This window comes from Delphinapterus leucas, chromosome 5 (genome assembly GCF_059928025.1).
Source record: "Delphinapterus leucas isolate spDelLeu-1000000601 "Yukka" chromosome 5, BTC_Dleu_Yukka2, whole genome shotgun sequence".
Lineage (NCBI taxonomy): Eukaryota > Metazoa > Chordata > Mammalia > Artiodactyla > Monodontidae > Delphinapterus > Delphinapterus leucas.
The window spans coordinates 5,798,272-5,819,497 of NC_143133.1; the positions used below are offsets into that span (position 1 = coordinate 5,798,272).

Genomic DNA, 21,226 nt, shown 5'->3' on the forward strand with positions numbered 1-21,226 from the left:
GTGAAATCAGGTGTACTAGATAATCTGTTACATTTTAAAGGACCTTACAGATTCCTTAAAACTTCCTCAACACTTGAAAACAAAAAAAATGCAGGAAGGATGAATAAAATCACTGTGCCACAAGTGCATTTCCTTAAATCCCTGTCCAACTGTGATGCCATTCTGGTTGAAGCATTAAAGCTTTGTATTTATGTCTTGCTTTGTTCAGGAACTTGAATAACAATAATCATGGCCAGGAGAGGGATTTTTTTCCTAATTAAATTTTACTGATCTAATAAGATTTAGTTGAAGCGACTACTGCAAGAAATCCCATTAGGTAGAAAAATACTACTTAAACATCAAAATAATTGTAATGCCATTAAATTTCATTGTTTTGGAATAATTACTAGCACTATTTCTTTTTTATTATTTATAGAGCTAATAGTTGTACAGTTGTGAGAATGTTCTATGAGTCTAAAAATAATGAACTAACTAGCTCAAAAATTATGTAAATTCATTTCAGATACAAATACAATTTCCTTTTGTTTCTTTTGTGTTTAGGATCTTACCTTCCAGCTAATGCATGGAATATAAAGATAGTTTTACCCTGTTAATCTCACTGAATTATAGAGGAGAATTAGGAGAGTACAGGAACTAAAAGTTTTAATATGGTATTTGAAACAAAATGTTTGAAGTTCTTAGAAGACTGTAGCTCTAAAATGTCTAGTGTAAAATGTTTGTGTATTCTCGAAATATTTTGATAGCCATTGTGTGTAAGCATTACTCTTAGTATTTTTAAAGTCTTTTTATTTTTGTCCAAAGCACAACGTGGTGCTGAACAAAAAATAGAACGGAATTGTGCTCCCAGGGTTAGCAGCAGAATCATCTATTCTATGGCTATTCAGCCTGATCACAGCTCTGGCACCCTGGGGCACCAGCCAAGCCCTGGGAGGGTCACCAAGAGACACCAGAGCAAGTGGGGGAGGTGACAAAAGCTTTCAGCTAGAGCCAAGTGTTGGGGGCTTGGCGGTATTCAATCAGGAATGCGGAATGTGGAGATCATCACGAGGGAGATTTGATTCATTCTATTGAATGAAGTTTCTTTAGCCTGTGAGTACCATGCGTCTGTTCCCACGGAATCTTAACAGTATTCTTCTATCCAACTCACTCCCCTACTGTAAGTGCTGAATCTTCAGGTTAACCTGCTTTATGTAGAGCAAATCTTCTCCACTTCTGTAAGTTTTTGAGGGCTGGTAGATTTCTCCAAGTATAAAGACTCTTTTCATTTTGAATGATCTTATTATCTTAATCTTTAGTTTTGTTGATGCTGAACCCCAAATGTTACTTTTGTTAAAATGATTAGAAATGACAATTTAGGTGATAGTAAACGAGTCCAAAGAACTGCAAAATGGGGTGGAGGACAGGAAGCTTTTATAGGATGAAGAGTAAGGAGCAAAGAAAAGTAGAAAATGAGTATGAAACAAGGAAATAATTATAGACCCCAGAGGCGGCTTGGCGTTTGGAGGTTGAGTGGCTCCGTCTTGGGCCTAGAAATATATTTCAATACTCTGTTTACAGTGTAAACGGGGTTTACGTGAACCTTTGGTCATACTTTTACCCGTCGAATCCTCATGTCCGCATCCTAGGTTAAAGAACGGGAAACTGTTGGTTTTCTTGTATTCTAGAGGGTTCAATCATAGTGTAGGACATTAAGGCCGGGATTTTCAATGGACTGTTATGCGTTACCAATGGTTAATGTAGGGGAGCAGATAAGTAACTGTATGTCTCCACCAGGCTGTTCTGCCACCTGCATGCTGCTTTGTGGATAGGTAGAAATCATCTACTTGTTACTCCGTGGCCACCAGTCTTAGAAAAAGGGAGCTGTGGGTACAAGAACTAGCCTGTTGGTTTGGAGTGCCGGAGGAAAAAGTTACTCTCTGGATGTAAACGCAACAAGATGGAGACTAAAAGAGTTCCCAAAGCAGGGGGTGTTTAGGCACTTTCCAAATGTGATCCTGCCTCTCTGACCTTTTTTTTTTTTTTTGTCTTTCGTGATGGAATTACAAGACTGGGTTGTGGAATTATACATTGGGTGCCAGAAATGAGCCTCCGCTCCCTGTGCTGCTGCCCTGACAATCTTTGATGCAAAAAAAGGAAAGAAAAAAAAAAAAAGAGTGTAGGGCGCATTGCAAACAAGGAGACAGAAGCAGCTGTCGTCCTCAGAAGTTAACCACCCAGGGTGTAAGTAAACGCAGCAAGACCCCTGTTGTCTGGGAGGCCCTGTTCCGTTAGTAAGTCACCCCCTATGCGTTGAATAGGAACAAGACGCAGCCAAACCTTGGACCTGAATAGAGCAGGCTGTTGGTTTATGAGGAGTGCTGGACCTTTTTAGAATGATGAAAACTCCTTCACGGAAACATGATTAGGGGGAAAGAAATCATTAACCCAGCCAGGCCACAGAGTTGGGTCAGAACAACTTTTGTATTATTGCCAACGTCTGCATTCAGAGAAGTATGTCCGCCAGTCTCCCTTGTGGCCCAGGGGAACTCAGTCAATTTCAGTCCCATATCCTGATCCCAAGCTAAATATTGCTTGGTGGGATTTTTTTTTTTTTTTGAATTGTGTGATAGAAAATAGTTTTTTTGGTCTGTCTTTTTTCTCCCTTTTAAATCCTATCCTCAGTGGATTTAGTCTTTCTAAAGCACCTGCTGGGATTATTTTGTAGCATTGTGTCAAATCGAATCTAAAGAATAAGCTTCGTTTCAAAATAATTCACATGGTTGGGTATCAGAATGCATTGCCAGCCTTGCAGTGCCTTTTATACACAATCACGGAAAAGCTGGAACAATGGATCTTATGAACATTCTCTAGAGAACTTGAGGAGATGGGCTATGGACGCATGGCTGGAGACTTAGAGAGCATAAAGGTGTATTTCCCACAGGAGTGAATGTTTGGACCAAAATAAGAAGCTTTCTCCTTCCCACCTCCCACCCTGTCCCAAGCCCTTTCCTTTTCTCTATGGCAAAATATTTGCAATTGCGTTCTTTTTTCATATTTCCTTTCTCGCCTTAACATTGTTGGAAAAAGACCAGTTCTAAAACAACTGTTTAGAAGGAACTGGGTATTTTTGAAGTGAGAAGCCTGGAAATATTTCTAAGTGTGTGTGTGGTTTTTGCGTGGGTTTTTTTTTTTTTTTTTAGGTTTTTTGTTTTGTTCATTTTCTTCCTGTACTTCCCACTGCCTTGGGCTTATAGCAAACACATCAGATCCCTCAGAGTGCATATTCCAGATATAAGTATTGATTGTTGCTTGCGTTCCTGGTGTAACTACAACCTCTATTTTTAGAAACTTACTTTCTAGTCGTTAAAACACATACTTGGCTCCTCTGCTGACTTTTTAGATCACCTTTGCTGCTACTGTTTTCTCTCAGGTATTCAAATATTTCTACTTAGAACATGGTCCTTACAGTATTAGACACCTGAACTTTATTAAAAGATAAACTGAGGCATGTTAAAATGTTAAGAGTTTGAGCAAAAAATCGATATGAATTGACAGCATCCCGTCTTGCAGACAGAAAGGAGCTCCAGGGAGCTGTACAGAAGAGAAGGCTTTTATAGGCAGAAGGCGGTGAGAACAAGGAAGTTATACTAAGCCATAAAACAGCTTAGCTATCACAAAGTTATTTTCATTTAGGGGATGGCAGGGGTCTGTCAGGCAGAATGCTTAGACAATGCAATTCCTAATCGACTGGTTTCAGGTTCCATTTCTGGGAGATCTGAAACTTTAAGTGAATTACAGTTCGGTTTGGTGACACGAGGCTTAGCATAAGCGACTCCATTTTGGGCCTGTTGTCTTGTGTTTTGTTTTGTTTTGTTTTACAACCATAAACATCAACTGCCTGTTTGTGAATAAAGGTGGAATAAGACAGGTTTTCTCATCTTTGCTTTAAGGTGTGAGATACCTTAATTATATTAAAGGCTGATGGGCTAATATTCCAGCCTCTTGGTTTTAGATGATAGAGAATTTGTCCCTGTAGAACCATGCTTCTGTGGACCTATATAATAGCTATTTTATATTCTAAGGAATAATTAGAGCATAGAGGAATACAATGGAAATATGACTTTTTTACTTTGCGCAAAGTTTCTAAGCCTCTGAAATGGAGAAGTAGAAAGGTCTTTGTATGTCTAGTTCTCTTCGTTACGATCCCTTAGTTCTCCCATCTTCATGATCCGGTTATCTCTATTTGAGGAGTCTGCCTCAATCTTACATCTTGGAACCTTGAAAGAGAACTTTAAGGGCTTTAAATGGTCTCGAGAAGTCACTTTAGATTAGAAAAAGAAGTCAAGGATGCAAGGCAATTGACATGCCTGGATGGGATAAGTAATGTCATAAAGTGAGGGAAAGGAATCTGAATTTCTCTAGGGCCATAAATTTACGGTAATATGTGTAATCCTATGGGACTGGAAAGTGAAATATTGTGTGCCTCCAATGCTTCTTGTCATGTAAGAGATGACAGAAGTGTCCAGGATCTGGGGGAAATATTCAAAGTGTTCTGCCCTTTACTTATCAACTTACAGTGTGATGACTAACAGTGGGCCTAAAATTAGCTGCCTAAATACACACACACACAAAGCAACTTCACCGTTGCCATTATGCATAAGGCATAGTTGCCTTATGACGAGGTTATTTGGGTGGGATGCATATTGGAAAACAGTGCATCGAAAGGAAAAAGCGCAAATTGAGGGCTTCCCTGGTGGCGCAGTGGTTGAGAGTCCGCCTGCCGATGCAGGGGACGCGGGTTCGTGCCCCGGTCCGGGAAGATCCCACATGCCGCGGAGCGGCTGGGCCCGTGAGCCATGGCCGCTGGGCCTGTGCGTCCGGAGCCTGTGGTCCGCAGCGGGAGAGGCCACAACAGTGAGAGGCCCGCGTACCGCCAAAAAAAAAAAAAAAAAAAAAAGTGCAAACTGAGAATTTATTATCCTTTATCCCATTTTTATTTCCTATGTGCCTTCTGTGTTCACATCCAGAAGCCAATCCCCTAAAACTAAGAAATGCTATTATCATGCTTCTATTGTCCTGCAAGTTTTTATCACGCCTAGTAAAAGCTGGATTCCCAGAAGCCAAAGGCCATCTTGTACCTACATCCTGTTCTCACTCCCAAGGCACGCTTTGTGCTTCAGAGTACTACGCTGTTGCTCACACCCCCGTGCACATAGCGCTCTCCCACACCCCCGTGCTCATGCGCTGTACTCTGTCTAGAATGTCCTCACGCCACTTGACTGGGGCTAAACATCGAGCATTTTTGAAGACTCAGCTTGAGTGATGCCTTCTCTCAGAAACCTTCCAAGACCTGCCAGTCTGGTTTAGACCTCACCCCTGGCTTCCATGGTAACCGGGCATGCTCTAACACCACTCTATGGACCATTCTATGAACTATGAGCTCCTTGACAAGAAAGATTGTAGATTTTCTACTTTTATTTCCCCAGTGACTGACATGTGATAATCTCATACACTGCTGGTAGGAATGCAAAAATGGAGGAAAATAGTTTGACTATAAACATGTATCTACTCTGTGACCCAGTGATCGTATTCTGAGTATATGCCCAAGAGAAATGATTGCGTGGTCCCCAAAAGAACATATACAAGCATATTTATGGTATCTATGTTCATAATAGCTGTAAATTGGAAATGATTCAAATATCCATCAGCGGTAGAGTGTACAGTGTGACATTCATACAATGAAAAGCAACAATAAAGCGTGATGAATTACTACAGACAACATGGATGAGACCCGCAGACACAAAGTCCAGCAAAAAAGCCAGACACAGTAGAATAAATATTGTATAATAGTTATACAAGCAAATATTATTAGTCTATTGTAATGAAACGAACAAAGCTAATCTAGAGTGGTAGAAATCAGAAGAGTGGTTGCCTTTGCGGGAGGGCGGAGGAGATGATAATGATTGCAAAGGGCCTTGAGGGGACCTTCCAGGGTGCTAGAAATGTTGTATGTTTCGATCCTTTTGTCAGTCACCTAGGTGTATACATATGTAAAAATTTATCATTGTCTACTAAGATTTGTTCACTTTACTGTTTGCGTGCTCTATATACCTCTATGAAAAAGTTAAGAAATAAAAAAGAGCTCCATAAATACTGCTTAATAGAAAAATGAATTGTGGGAGCTTTGGGTGCTGGAGATTTTCATCTTAGGTTGTTTGTTTCTAAAGTTTTTATGATTCTGAGTTTGATTTTAAATATTTAAAATTTCAAACTTTGGGTGATGATCATAAAATATATTAATGGTTTATAATTCATGGATGTCTTTTTAGGTTTTATCTCAACTTTGTTACTGAAGAAGTGGAAAATCCTGAAAAGTAAGTAGCCATGACTACTCTGAAATATTTATAAGGAATGAAATGTAAGGTTGTATGGTTAAAAAAGTGGACCTAAAGAAGGAATTCAGTGAGGGCTAATTAGCTTTCTCGCTATCATCATTCTCTTGGACAGTAAAACTTACTTGATTTTATCATAAATTAGATGTAAATAACTTTGTTGTATATTCTACATCCAATATGAAATTGTCTGGTAACCTGAAAGCATAAAAGAATAGAGTTATACTTTAGGTAACTCATTTCATAAAAACATACATACAACTTAAAACGGACTCTTGGATGTTCACAAACGTGCTATGAGATGTGAGCTCCGAAAGTTGATTATTTCTAGTAATTCACGTGAGCTTTTTTCAGAGCTATCCAATTAAAGGGAATCATGTAATTAAGGAACAAGTAGTTATGAAAACCTATAAATAAGTGCAGAATATTCTAGGAACTTGTAAATTTCGGGAGCTGGATGACTGCTTTTCCTTTTTGTTATTGGGAAAAATCATCCTTTGGATGATTAGGTGATTTGGTGATGATTTATATAATGTTTCAGAATGAACTATTTTTAACCTAGAACTTTGGAAACTGAATTATTTTGATGATTTGTCTAAAAACTTGACTTTTTACAGGAAAATCACATAATCCACAGCCAGAAAAGGGAAATTTTAAGTAGTACAGTGTAAGATAAAGACAGAATTTTAGAGTTATTTAATTCATCTGACTTTTATGAAATATCTATACCATGTTCCAAGTATTGTGCACCATCTGACATGATGAATAAGACGTATTCAAGATTCCATTGTCTAGTCATTGAGTCAAATGTGTAAACAAATAACTAACATGGCGTGATTGGTACCATAGTAGATTATTTTCCCCATTTGACAGAGACGAAAGGAGAAAATATTTATCTAGGGAGATGTTGCTTATATAGAGACTCAAATGATAAGTAGGTGTTCCTTAGGTAATTATAGGAGAGAGAGAGAGAGAGAGAGAGAGAGAGAGAGAGAGAGAGAGAAGGGAGAGAAGGGAGAGAAGGGAGAGAAGGGAGAGAAGGGAGAGAAGGGAGAGAAGGGAGAGAAGGGAGAGAAGGGAGAGAAGGGAGAGGAAGGGACAAACTTCCAAGAAAGGGAAACAAGTACAAAGGTGAGTCAGTATGAAGTAGCCTGGACTTCAGAGAACATGCTTAAGGGTTGACAATTCAAATTAAGGTAGACTAAAATTCGGGCAGCAAGTATATTGGTAGCCGATTAGATCTGGCCAAGTACCAGAGTTGTCAGAATTTTGAATACGCAAACCAGTAATTGAGCTTCAAATAGTGTTTCATACTATCTGATTTAACTATTATGCAAATCACTATGTAATTTAAACACGTGAAATGGTTATTTTATTGAGAAATATGATAAGTTTCTAGCAATGTTTTCATATTTACAGCTGAAATTGTGGTAGAGAACATACATTTACCGGGAACTAGTTCTTTCTAGCATTGCTCTGAAGTGATAAACTACATTATGACTCTAAATCCGCTGATCACAGAGATAAATGGGTTGCCCTGCCTTTTAATTTTTTGCAAATAATTAGTGTGTAAGTGGCAATGAGGAGGAAAGACTCCTCTTACTAGATTTTATGTAAAGTATTTATTGAGTCTCCATTGTGCGAAAGAGATTACTATGGTTTATGGCTATCGTTTTCTTCGGGCCTCTCACTGTTGTGTCCTCTCCCGTTGCGGAGCACAGGCTCCGGACGCGCAGGCCCAGCGGCCATGGCTCACGGGCCCAGCCGCTCCGCGGCACGTGGGATCTTCCCGGACCGGGGCACGAACCCGCGTCCCCTGCATCGGCAGGCGGACTCTCAGCCACTGCGCCAACACGGAAGCCCTATGACTGTCTTTTTTAAGTCTACAAACATTTTAAAGAGACCAATTACTAAAATCCAATATCAGAGAATATTTCTTATGAAAAGAGTGGCAAACAGTAGGTCTGTGGATGTGACCTATAACGGAACAGTAACATGGTACATCAGTGGCATGGAGATAGTTCATATTCTCATTTAATGTTATTTAATAATTTAAGCGGGGCTTCCCTGGTGGCACAGTGGTTGAGAGTCCGCCTGCCGATGCAGGGGACACGGGTTCGTGCCCCGGTCCGGGAAGATTCCACGTGCCTCGGAGCGGCTGGGCCCGTGAGCCATGGCGGCTGAGCCTGCGCGTCCGGAGCCTGTGCTCCGCAATGGGAGAGGCCACAACAGTGAGAGAGGCCCACGTACCGCAAAAAAAAAAAAAAAAAAAAAAAAATTTAAGCATAGATTCTGTTTTCAATATGTACAATTATACTATTGTGCATATTCAAACTATGCCATTATTAGCTTGATCTGAATTTCTGATGCATTCTGCCAGAGAGGTATGCCAGTTTAGGATTCTCTCTCTCCCTCTTTCTTCTTAATTTAAGAGGCTTAGTTTCACACATTGATAATGTTCATGATCAAGATATACAAATACTAAAGAACAGGGATGTGTTGATTCGGGGTTTGTTGTCCGCTGTTGCAAAGAAATTTCCTCATCTCAAAAAGTGAGAAGAACAATAGCACCTACTTCATTGGGCTGTGGCAGTGAGTACGTAGATTAGTGACTGTTACTTTTTAATCTCTGCATAATTGGTTGTTGCTACTATTACCATATCCTTATTTTAGGAGCAAGGTAAAATGTTACTCCCATCAGAGTGTTTCCTAGGTTTCAGGATCCTAAGCAATTCTCTTTCTTCAGTGTTTTAGAAAGAAAGGCAAAAAAATTTTCACACCATATTGAAGCCTGTTGTATAAGACTAAGATTGTTATCACTGGTTACACTGGATGAAATATTGTCATTTTCTGGAAATCATGATTCTGCAAATTTCATGAAATAGTCCTAGAATACTTTTAATTTTAAACTTATATTTTAAGCTCTTAAACTTAGGAACTTTTCAGGAGAGAGTACAAATCTCTAGATTTTTAGGTCAAGATAATGAGTAACCGCCAAGACAACTTGAAGAAAGAAACCTCTGATACCTTTTGGTTCTTTTACGCTAGGTACTCAGATATGCAATGTTTGCATGGAGGAGTCTGTGTAAAACTCAGACAACACATTTATTTTCTCAAAATCAGAATATGAGAAATCTCCAAAATCCCCTTAATGGAAAGGAAAGGTAAAATTTGTACTATGTATTTATCAACCAAAGAAATCCAGGGTTTTGAGCAATTTATTCAACGTCTTAATTTTAAAAATAGCATTTCCCTGAAATGTTGACAATTTTTCCAGGTCTTTTAAAACTAAATCTTATTTTTTAAACACAGAGAATGGTTTGGGAAATATTGATGATCGAATATTGAGAATAGATGGTAAAATTATGTGGACCTTGTCCAGATGTGTAATTTGTATTATTTTGTAGGGAGACCGGCTCCAAAATACCTTTAGATACAAGGGAGATTAATTATAATTCCAGCTCCTTTGTGACGTGCCGAGATAAATGTGTTTGCCCATCAGTCACGGGTGCATGTGTCCAGGTGTGTTTGTAATGGGCAGCATTCAGCAGCTGGTGAAATGAGTCATCAGCTGGAGATACAACCCTTTTTACTGTCCTCCTCCACCTAGGCAATAAAATTTCCCTAAAATTGTGACCTGATAGAAAAAGGGATCATTAATTTAGATCAGTGAAAACAGCAATGTGAGTTAAAATATATAGGATGTGGAATAAGGTTTCATGATCACAATTGGCTACCCTTTACATATAATTTAATTTCAGTGGAAATCTTTCAAATTAGCTAACATTACTTTATGGAATAATTTCTGAACTGCTATTATGACTTACAGAACAGTTCCTTAATATCGTAACAAGTGGGAGATAAACTGGGAGATTAATGCAATCCAAATAACTAGCTCGTGGCTTTTTCTATTCTTAAGTTTCATCTATTCTTTAAAGCTTGTAAAGCACTAATCCTAAAAATTTGGGCAAAATTCCTGTTCTGTGATTACATTTGTAATGCTAAAAAATGTTCCCATGGTCTGTCTTTTAATTTGTGTTTTCTTCTCTAAGAGTAGCTTTGGATCTATGGGAGTAGTTACCCTTTACGAGGTATTTAACATTTTTATTTGAAAACACAGTGATTATCATTGAAGTTTTATAGAAATGTAAAAGTATTTCATTGAATAATTATTTATAGCATGCTAACTGGCTCCACAAACAATAAATATTAGAGTAAGAATAGTATTTTGAGGAGCACATATATCCAAAGTTTGGACCATGAAGGTGATAGAATCCCAAGGAATATATGAACTTTAAAATGTTATTTTCCCCCCAAATGAAGTATGTAGTGCTAATAATTGCTAATGTGTACATTTGTTCTTAAAAACCAAAGGGTTTTTATTTGCAAATATAATGAGTTTTGCTTTAAGACATTAATTTTGTGGCAACTGTGCAATCGATCACTGTTCAAAAAGTTACACGGTGCGAAGAACCTATCACTGAGATGTATAATGTTTGTAATTCTGCTCTCAGATGGATAGATCATGTCTCATGTTCATGAAAGCCAAGAAATGAATTGCTTTACTTTGACCTTGCGGGTCTGAGATTAGTCAGTCTGTCTATCAGACTCGTTCCAGCGTTCTTCTCACTTCATTTATTCCTTCTGTTCTGAATCGTTGGAAACACTAGACTTGAAGGAAGTCAGTAAACCTTGATATCATCCGTCATTGCTGAAGAGCAGGCTATCAACTCTCTGTGAATAATCAACTTTAATAGAAGGTTTAAATAATCAGGGTGTCATGTTTAATTAATACTTTGCCTGCTTTCAATTTATATTAATTGAAGCCTGAAAGTCATCACACCTTGCACCAATGATAACTTAGAAGAGGAGAAATCTGGTTTGGGAAAAATGCCCCAAAACCTTTAAGGTCTGTGATCGACCACAGGGGCTCATAAACGGTCCACTATCACATTACTTGCATTCCGTTCAGATGGTGCAGTCTTAAATTCATAGCATATATGTTTTAATCCTCACTGACTTATATTAAGCCAGAGTAAAGGCATTTATTAATAATATTTTACTGTTTTATAAGGCCTGTTGCTTATAGGACATATACAACTGTTAACATGACTGAAAACACAGCAAAACAAAGCAATTTAAAAATCTTGCCCAAATGTGCCGTAGCACAGTTGCATGACAGAATATGAAAAGTTGACTTGAAGTCTTTTATCTTGCATATTGGCATTTTAAGGATGCAGTTTTCTATGAGAGGCAAATTTTCCGCTTTCTATGCTTTCTAGCTTCCTAATGCAACAGTTGCTAGAAAATAGCATATAATGTATACACGTGCAGCTTACAGTAATATTATGTTTTGTGATCTTTTTGTTAAAAAGTAATGTTATCTACTACATTCTTAGAATATTTTCAAACTGTCTTTTACAAATACTCAAGGGATATGTGTTCTTAAGGTATGCAAACTCATTTTCACAGTTACCTCACTATAGATAAATGTAGATAGAAAAAAATAGGGATTATTAAGCAGAATTAATTTGCAAAAAGAATTTGCCAAATGAACTTCTTAGAAATGACGTCTCCTAACCAGGTTAATTTGTAAAATTGAATTTATACCAAAATTTACAAAGATTTCTTTGGCAAAATGAGGCATCTCTTTATTAATGACAACAAGACGTTGTTAGGATTATCTTAATATGTGACAGTATTTCTCTTCAGTTGTTGAAATAATTGAAACCTAAATTAAAATCACTCTATTTTATGCATTTCTTCTGGAAATATATATATACGAAAAATTTGGTAAATCCATTTTTAAATATAGTGGTTGAGGCACTGAGGCAGACAAAAGATCAGAATTTGTCCAGATGACACAGAGAAGAAATGATTCTATGTTCAGACGACAAGGTCACCAAGTTACTCTGCCTTTGTGCAGTTTGAAAATTTCTCACTGATGGAACATGAGGTTGATGTACCCTGGGATCAAAATTCTTGCATTTCTCAGCTTCACATATGCATAAAAAATACGTCTGGCTCAAACACAGTTTGTTCCTGTAAGGCTGAAATGTCAAATAAGTGGTGCAGAAATTACAGGATTATGTTATAGTATTTTATCAGGCAGTAATCAAAGAAGACAGATATTAATCCTTCAAGCGCTTTGTGGAAGACATTTAGATATTTTTAAAAAAATTTTAAGGATTCTAACCCCATTATGAGGCAAAAATTTGAAGGTCAGTGCTTTTGACTGCTTTACGTCCTTTCACATTAGTTGTTTCTAAATTTGAATTTTAGCTTTATTGAAGTTTATGTTTTGAGTCTAGAATCATAAACTCGTGTTTTAGGAGCAATAATAGTGGCTGATTTAATTCTACCCTGTGTTTCTGATCTCATTAATTATCCATAAAATATGAGACCACAAGTGAATAGAATCGAAGAACTTCAGAACCAGAGGAGGACCTCGGACGCTGTATAATCTAGCTTTTCACCAAATGCGCGAATCTCCTCCATAATATCTTTAAACAGATGTAATTCATGTAAAGTACAATGAGAAACTTACTAAAACCTCTTTGACTGGGCTACCAGTATTTTTTACCTGCATATGTTGATTATCAACCTGCTAATTTCTTTTTTTGCTACATCTTTATTGGAGTATAAATGCTTTACAATGTTCTGTTAGTTTCTGCTGTATAACAAAGTGAATCAGTTATACGTATGCATATATCCCCATATCCCCTCCCTCTTGAGCCTTCCTCCCACCCTCCCTATTCCATCCCTCTAGGTCATCGCAAAGCTTCGAGCTGATCTCCCTGTGCTATGTGGCTGCTTCCCACTAGCCATCCATTTTATATTTGGCGGTGTATATATGTCGATGCTACGCTCTCACTTCATCCCAGCTTCCCCTTCCCCTCCATGCTCTCAAGTCCGTTCTCTACATCCACATCTTTGTTCCTACCCTGCCACTAGGTTCATCAGTGCCACTTTTTAAAATTCCATATATATGTATCAGCATACAGTGTTTGTTTTTCTCTTCCTAATGTACTTCACTCTGTATGGCACATACTAGGACCATCCACCTCACTACAAATAACACAATTTCATTCCTTTCTATGGCTGAGTAATATTCCATTGTATACGTGTGCCACATCTTCTTTATCCATTCATCTGTCGATGGACATTTAGGTTTCTTCCATGTCCTGGCTATTGTAAATAGAGCTGCAGTGAACATTGGGGTGCATGTGTCTTTTTGAATTATGGTTTTCTCTGGGTATATGCCCAGTAGTGGGATTGCTGGATCATATGATAATTCTATTTTTAGTTTTTTAAGGAACCTCCATACTGTTCTCCATAGTGGCTGTATCAATTTACATTCCTACCAACAGTGCAAGAGGGTTCCCTTTTCTCCACACCCTCTCCAGCATTTATTGTTTGTAGATTTTTTGATGATGGCCATTCTGACTGGTGAGGTGAAACCTCATTGTAGTTTTGATTTGCGTTTCTCTAATGATTAGTGATGTTGAACATCCTTTCATGTGTGTGTGGGCAATCTGTATATCTTCTTTGGAGAAATGTCTATTTAGGTCTTCTGCCCATTTTTGGATTGGGTTGTTTGTTTTTGTGATATTGAGATGCATGAGCTGCTTGTAAACTTTGGAGATTAATCCTTTGTCAGTTACTCCATTTGCAAATATTTTCTCCCGTCCTGAGGGGTGTCTTTTCATCTTGTTTATGGTTTCCTTTGCTGTGCAAAAGCATTTAAGTTTCATTAGGTCCCATTTGTTTATTTTTGTTTTTATTTCCGTTTCTCTAGGAGGTGGGTCAAAAAGGATCTTGCTGTGATTTATGTCATAGGGTGTTCTGCCTATGTTTTCCTCTAAGAGTTTTATAGTGTCCGGCCTTACATTTAGGTCTTTAATCCATTTTGAGTTTATTTTTGTGTATGGTGTTAGGAAGTGTCCTAATTTCATTCTTTTACATGTAGGTGTCCAGTTTTCCCAGCACCACTTATTGAAGAGGCTGTCTTTTCTCCATTGTATATTCTCGCCTCCTTTGTCAAAGATAAGGTGACCATACGTGTGTGGGTTTATCTCTGGGCTTTCTATCCTGTTCTGTTGATCTATATTTTTGTTTTTGTGCCAGTATCATAGTGTTTTGATTACTGTAGCTTTGCAGTATAGTCCGAAGTCCGGGAACCTGATTCCTCCAGCTCCGTTTCTCTTTCTCAAGGTTGTTTTGGCTATTCGGTATCTTTTGTGTTTCCATACAAATTGTAAAATTTCTTGTTCTAGTTCTGTGAAAAATGCCATTGGTAATTTGATAGGGATTGCATTGAACCTGTAGATTGCTTTGGCTAGTATAGTCGTTTTCACAATATTGATTCTTCCAATCCAGGAGCATGGTATATCTCTCCATCTGTTTATGTTATCTATGATTTCTTTCATCAGTGTTTTATAGTTCTCTGAGTACCGGTCTTTTGCCTCCTTAGGTAGGTTTATTCCTAGGTATTTTATTCTTTTTGTTGTGATGGTAAGTGGGATTGTTTCCTTAATTTTTCTTTCTGATCTTTCATTGTTAGTGTATAGGAATGCAAGAGATTTCTGTGCATTAATTTTGTATACTGCAACCTTACCAAATTAATTAGTTCTGGTAGTTTTCTGCTGGCATCTTTAGGATTCTCTATGTATAGTATCATGTCATCAGCAAACCATGACAGTTTTACTTCTTTTTTTCCAATTTGTGTTCCTTTAATTTCTCTTTCTTTGATTGCCGTGGCTAGGGCTTCCAAAACTATGTTGAATAAGAATGGCGAGAGTGGACATCCTTGTGTTGTTCCTGATCTTAGAGGAAGTGCTTTCAGTTTTTCACCATTGTGAATGATGTTTGCTGTGGGTTTGTCATATATGGCTTTTATTATGTTGAGGTAGATTCCCTCTGTGCCCACTTTCTGGAGAGTTTTTATCATAAATGGGTATTGAATTTCATCAAAAGCTTTTTCTGCACCTATTGAGATGATCATATGGTTTTTATTCTTTAATTTGTTAATATGGTGTATCACATTGATTGTTTTGCGTATATTGAAGAATCCTTGCATTCCTGGGATAAATCCCACTTGATCATGGTGTATGATCCTTTTAATGTGTTGTTGGATTCTGTTTGCTAGTATTTTGTTGAGGACTTTTGCATCTATGTTCCTCAGTGATATTAGTCTGTAATTTTCGTTTTTTTGTGTTATCTTTGTCTGGTTTTGGTATCAGGGTGATGGTGGTCTCATAGAATGAGTTTGGTAGTGTTCCTCCCTCCGCAGTTTTTTGGAAGTGTTTGAGAAGGATAGGTGTTAGCTCTTCTCTGAATGTTTGATAGAATTCTCCTGTGAAGTCATGTGGTCCTAGACTTCTGTTTGTTGGAAGATTTTTAATTACAGTTTCAATTTCATTACCTGTGATTGGTCTGTTTATATTTTCTAATTCCTCCTGGTTCGATCTTGGAAGCTTGTACTTTTCCAAGAATTTGTCCTTTTCTTCCAGGTTGTACATTTTATTGGCATATAGTTGCTTGAAGTAGTCTCTTATCATCTTTTGTATTTCTGCAGTGTCAGTTGTAATCTCTCCTTTTTCATTTCTAATTTTATTGATTTGAGTCCTGTCCCTTTTTTTCTTGATGAGTGTGGCTAATGGTTTATCAATTTTGTTTATCTTCTCAAAGAATCAGCTTTTAGTTTTATTGATCTTTGCTATTGTCTTCTTTGTTTTTATTTCTGCTCTGATCTTTATGATTTCTTTCCATCTACTAACTTAGGGTTTTCTTTGTTCTTTTTTTTTTTTTTGTTCTTTTTTTTTTGTTCTTTTTTTTTTAGTTGCTTTAGGTGTAAGGTTAGGTTGTTTATTTGAGATGTTTCTTGTTTCTTGAGGTGAGCTTGAATTGCTATGAACTTCCCTCTTGAAACTGCTTTTGCTGCATCCCATACGTTTTGGATCATTGTGTTTTCGTTGTCATTTGTTTTTAGGTATTTTTTGATTTCCTCAGTGATCTCTTGGTTATTTAGCAGTGCACTGTTTAGCCTCCATGTATTTGTGTTTTTTACTCTTTTTCTTCCTGTAGTTGATTTCTAATCTCATAGTGTTGAGGTTGGAAAAGATGCTTGATAAGATTTCAGTTTTCTTAACTTTTCCAAGGCTTGATTTGTGATCCAGATGTGATCTATCCTGGAGAACGTTCTGTGTGCACTTGAGAAGAAAGTGTATTCTTCACTTTAGTGTGAAATGTCCTGAAAATACCAATTAAGTCTATCCGGTCTATTGTGTCATTTAAATCTTGTGTTTCTTTATTTATTTTCTGTCTGGATGATCTGTTTCTTGGTGTTAGTGGGGTATTAAAATCCCCCACTATTATCATGTTACAGTCACTTTCTCCTTTTCTGGCTGTTAGCATTTGCCTTATGTATTGAGGTTGCTCCTACTGTTGGGTGCATAAATATATATAATTGTTATGGTTTCTTCTTGTATTTGTTCCTTGATCATTATGTAATGTCCTTCCTTATCTCTTTATTTTAAAGTCTATTTTATCTGATATGAGTATTGCACTCCAACTTTCTTGTGACTTCCATTTGCATGGAATATCTTTTTCCATCACCTCACTTTCAGTCTGTAGGTGTCCCTAGGTCTGAAGTGGGTCTCTTATAGACAGCGTATATAAGGGTCTTGTTTTTTATCCATTCAGCCAGTCTGTGTCTTTTGGTTGGAGCATTTAATACATTTACATTCAAGGTGAGTATTGATATGTATGTTTCTGTTACCATTTTCTTCATTGATTTGGGTTTGTTTTTGTGAGTCTTTTTCTTCCCTTGTGTTTCCGGCTTAGAGAAGTTCCTTTAGCATTTGTTGTAAAGCTGGTTTGGTGGTGCTGAATTCTCATAGCTTCTGCTTGTCTGTAAAGCTTTTGATTTCTCCATTGAATCTGAATGAGATCCTTGTCGAGTAGAGTAATCTTGGTTGTAGGTTTTTCCCTTTCATCACTTTAAATACGTCCTGCCCCTCCCTTCTGACTTGTAGAGTTTCTCCTGAAAGATCAGCTGTTAACCTTATGGGGATTCCCTTGTATGTTACTTATTGCTTTTCCCTTGCTGCTTTTAATATTTTTTCTTTGTATTTAATTTTTGATAGTTTGATTAATATGTGTCTCAGCATGTTCCTCTTTGGGTTTATCATGTATGGGACTCTCTGTGCTTCCTGGACTTGATTGACTAGTTCCTTTCCCATGTTAGGGAAGTTTTCCACTATAATCTCTTCAAATATTTTCTCAGACGCTTTCTTTTTCTCTTCTTCTGGGACCCCTGTAATTCGAATGTTGGTGTGTTTACTGTTGTCCCAGAGGTCTCTGAGACTGTCCTCAATTCTTTTCATTCTTTTTTCTTTATTCTGCTCCCCAGCAGTTATTTCCACCATTTTATCTTCCAGGTCACTTATCCGTTCTTCTGCCTCAGTTATTCTGCTACTGATTCCTTCTAGAGTATTTTTAATTTCAGTTACTGTGTTGTTCATCATTGTTTGTTTGCTCTTTAGTTCTTCTAGATTCTTGTTAAATGTTTCTTATATTTTCTCCATTCCGTTTCCAAGATTTTGGATCATCTTTCCTATCATTACTCTGAATTCTTTTTCAGGTAGGTTGCCTATTTCGTCTTCGTTTATCTGGTCTCGTAGGTTTTTACCTTGATCTTTAGTCTGTAACATATTTTTTTTGTCGTTTCTTTTTTTTTTTTTTTTTTTTGATGGTTAGGGTTGTATTCCTGTGTTACTGGTTGTTTGGCCTGAGGTGTCCAGCACTGGAGTTTACAGGTAGTTGGATAGAGCCAGTTCTTGGTGCCAAGATGAGGACCTCCGGGAGGCCTCAGTCTGATTAATATTCCCAGGGACCTGAGGTTCTCTGTTAGTCCAGTGGTTTGGACTCGGAGCTTCTACCACAGGAGCTTGGGCCTGACCTCCAGCCCGGGAACCAAGATCCCGCAAGCCAAATGACATGGAAAAAAGGAAAAGAAAAAAAAGAGCAGTACAATAACAAAGAATAAAAAAGAAAATAAAATTAGAAAGATAAAAAATATATTAGGAAAAATAAAAATATAATTGAAACAACTGCAACAAGGTAAAACAAAACCACACAGAAAAAAGAAAAAAAGAAAAAGGGGAACAAGCCAAAAGGAGCAGAACAATAACAAAGTATAAAGCATGAAATAAAATTAGAAAAATAAAAGATTTATTAGAAAAAATAAAAATATAAATGAATCAACAACAATGAATCAATAGCAAGGTAAAACAGAATCCCAATCTAAAAGAGGAAAAAAGAAAAAAAAAAATCTTTGGCTGTGGGGGGTGGAGTTTAGGCAGGGGTGGAAGTTAAGCAGGGGTGGGGTTTCGGGTGGGACAGGATCTAGGCGGGGGTGGGGGGGTGGGGGGGTGGGGGTGGGGTTGTAGTCCCAGGACCCACATAGCCGGAAAAGGCCCTGGGGGGTGGGGCCTAGGAAGGGCGATGTTCAAGCGTGGGGCAGGGCCCCCTGCTTAAGACCTGCCCGGAAGCGGAGAGGCAGCACGTCCAAAGGGGGGCCTCGAGTGTGGAGTTGCAGAGTTTGGAGGTAAGGCCCTGGGTGAGGCTCTGTGGGTGGGGTTTAGGCCCAGTGCGTTGGAGGGGTTCTGGGTGGGGGGGCGTGTCTCCGAGTGTAGAGGGCCCTGGGTGGGGGTGTAGGGGCGGGGCTTGGGCTCTCGGCAGGAGGGAGGCTCCGAGGGCAGAGGATTATGCCGTGGACCCCAACAGTCTCCCCCGTGCCTAAGTGGACAGGAAAGCGCCGGCTGTGTTCCCCTACGTTCCTCCATGCCCCCTCACCCCCAGTTCTCCCCCAGGGTCTCCCCGGTCCCTGCTGGAACCCTAATCGTGGGTGGGTCCCGCTGAGTGTAGGAACTCCTCCCCTCCCCCAGCCGCCCCTCAGGGGTGCCGGTCCCAGAGGTCCGGCCTTTACTTTTGCTCCCCCTTCCCTCCCTCCCACTCCCTCAGGACCTGCACGGCTGGAGGGGCCTTGGTGGGCAGAGGATCAGGCCTGGGACCTCAGCAGATTCCTGGGGGCCCAAGTGGGCAGGGGAAACCTGGCCACACTGCCTTTGGACCCTCTGACCTCCCAGTGGTTCCCCAATTTACCCCTTCAGGCGTGGGATCCCTACCCCTCCCAGCCACCCCTCAGGGGCGCCAGTCCCGTCCCACCTCCACTTCTCCTCCCCCTTCACTCCCCCTACGCCCCACGTCCTACCCAGTCGCTGGGGGTTCCTCCCGTCCCCTTAGGTGTCTGTGGTTCTCCACCGGTGCCTGGTGGGTGCCCTAGTTGTGCTGCGAGGTGATTCGCAGAGATGCGAATTCCGTGTCCTCCTAGCACACCATCTTGACTCCGCCCCCCCAACCTGCTAATTTCTGTAACCATTTCAAACTTTGATAAATTGTTGGCTGGCTGGCATACATAGGGTGAGCCAAATGTCTTGACTAAATAGGTACAACCCAAATGTCATTTAATTTCTCATACACCAGAGGTTGCAGAGTTAGAATCCTCTTATCTGAAAGGAAGTACCTCCTGCAATTAGAAGTAAAAAGTCAGTCATGAGATTGTCTCCCGCTTTTGAGTTCACACTTTAGTAGGTCCCCTCATCCATATTCTGCTTTATGCAAATAAGCTACCCTTCTCTATTCCTGAATTGGAAAGTTAATGATTGTACCCAACAGGCAGCTCATAACTAAATTTTACATTCTGGGTTATAATTGGTGAAAAACTTCTTAGACCCCCTAATATCTAGCTCGTGGACTGCTGCGTGGTATTCATTCATTCATGAAACAGTGTTGTTTAAGATTCTCACAAAAATAGAATAATATCCCACATTGCTCCTTATGGGCAGAGACAAGATGCGTCTAGGCCGTTATCTGTGTGCTCGCCATGCACTGAAGTAATTTTGATAATTTAGTTCTAGTCATATTCAAACACTGACTCAGCTTACCGACCAACTCAGGAAAATGAGCCACTTTGGAATTCGTATAGGTGCAAGCTAAAGCTGTATCACCAATAATGTGAACATCTAAAATGAACGCAGTGAAGTTGAGACTTTCCAGTAAAGCAACATTTTCCTTCACTTTTGTGAACTATAAAAATACTTACTGAGTCTTTGAAAATAGCACTTGTTCAGAAAATAAACATTCTAATGCTGTCTCCTCTTAACTAGATGTTTGACCTTGGGCAGACCTCTAAATTGCTTCTGAATCTTTGTTTACCCCTTTTAAATAGAGGGTAATAATCCCTATATTGCAGTTCTCATGGGGTTGTGAGGATAAAATATGTGAAAATCAAAAATGTTAATGAGCCTGACAAGTAATATACAAACCCATCTGCAACCCAAACCTATGTTCTTCAAAGATTAGAATATTTCATAATCTTTGGAAAAAATGAGAGGATTAGCATAATTGTTTTATGAACGGGCCTGCCTTTTCAACACACATGGCTTATTAATCAGTTTGAAAAGTTGTTCTGCACTGTCAGCAAAGTACCCGATTATCGGTAGTTAAAAGGTTTAGAACATGATGAGAACTGCTTTTTATTTAATAGTCTCTAACCTCCCTCAGGTGGTAATATGCTCACGCAGCATAATCAGAATGAATTTCTTGGCAGGTTTTTTTTTTCCTTCTGAACCAGTATTTGCATAGCCACACCCACACTGCCCACGTCACACTGTTGGCCAGTGGTGCTGCTATAATGGATGGACCATTTGTACTTCCGCTTCAGTCACCTATTTTTAGGCTCGCTGTCTTACCAAGAAACTCCTTTATGAAGACTGACGAACAAGGTCTTG

The 21,226-nt window shown here is 38.9% G+C and overlaps 1 protein-coding gene across 3 annotated transcripts in view; it reads left to right on the forward strand.

The window, feature by feature from the left end:
• SLC7A11 (solute carrier family 7 member 11) overlaps window positions 1-21,226 on the forward strand; it is a 98,958-nt gene that overhangs the window by 27,117 nt on the left and 50,615 nt on the right. For all 3 annotated transcript variants that reach the window (XM_089911501.1, XM_089911502.1, XM_022554816.3), the window contains exon 6: window positions 6,309-6,353. In XM_089911501.1, the coding sequence (XP_089767627.1) occupies window positions 6,309-6,353 (45 nt within the window). The remainder of the gene's footprint in view (window positions 1-6,308; window positions 6,354-21,226) is intronic.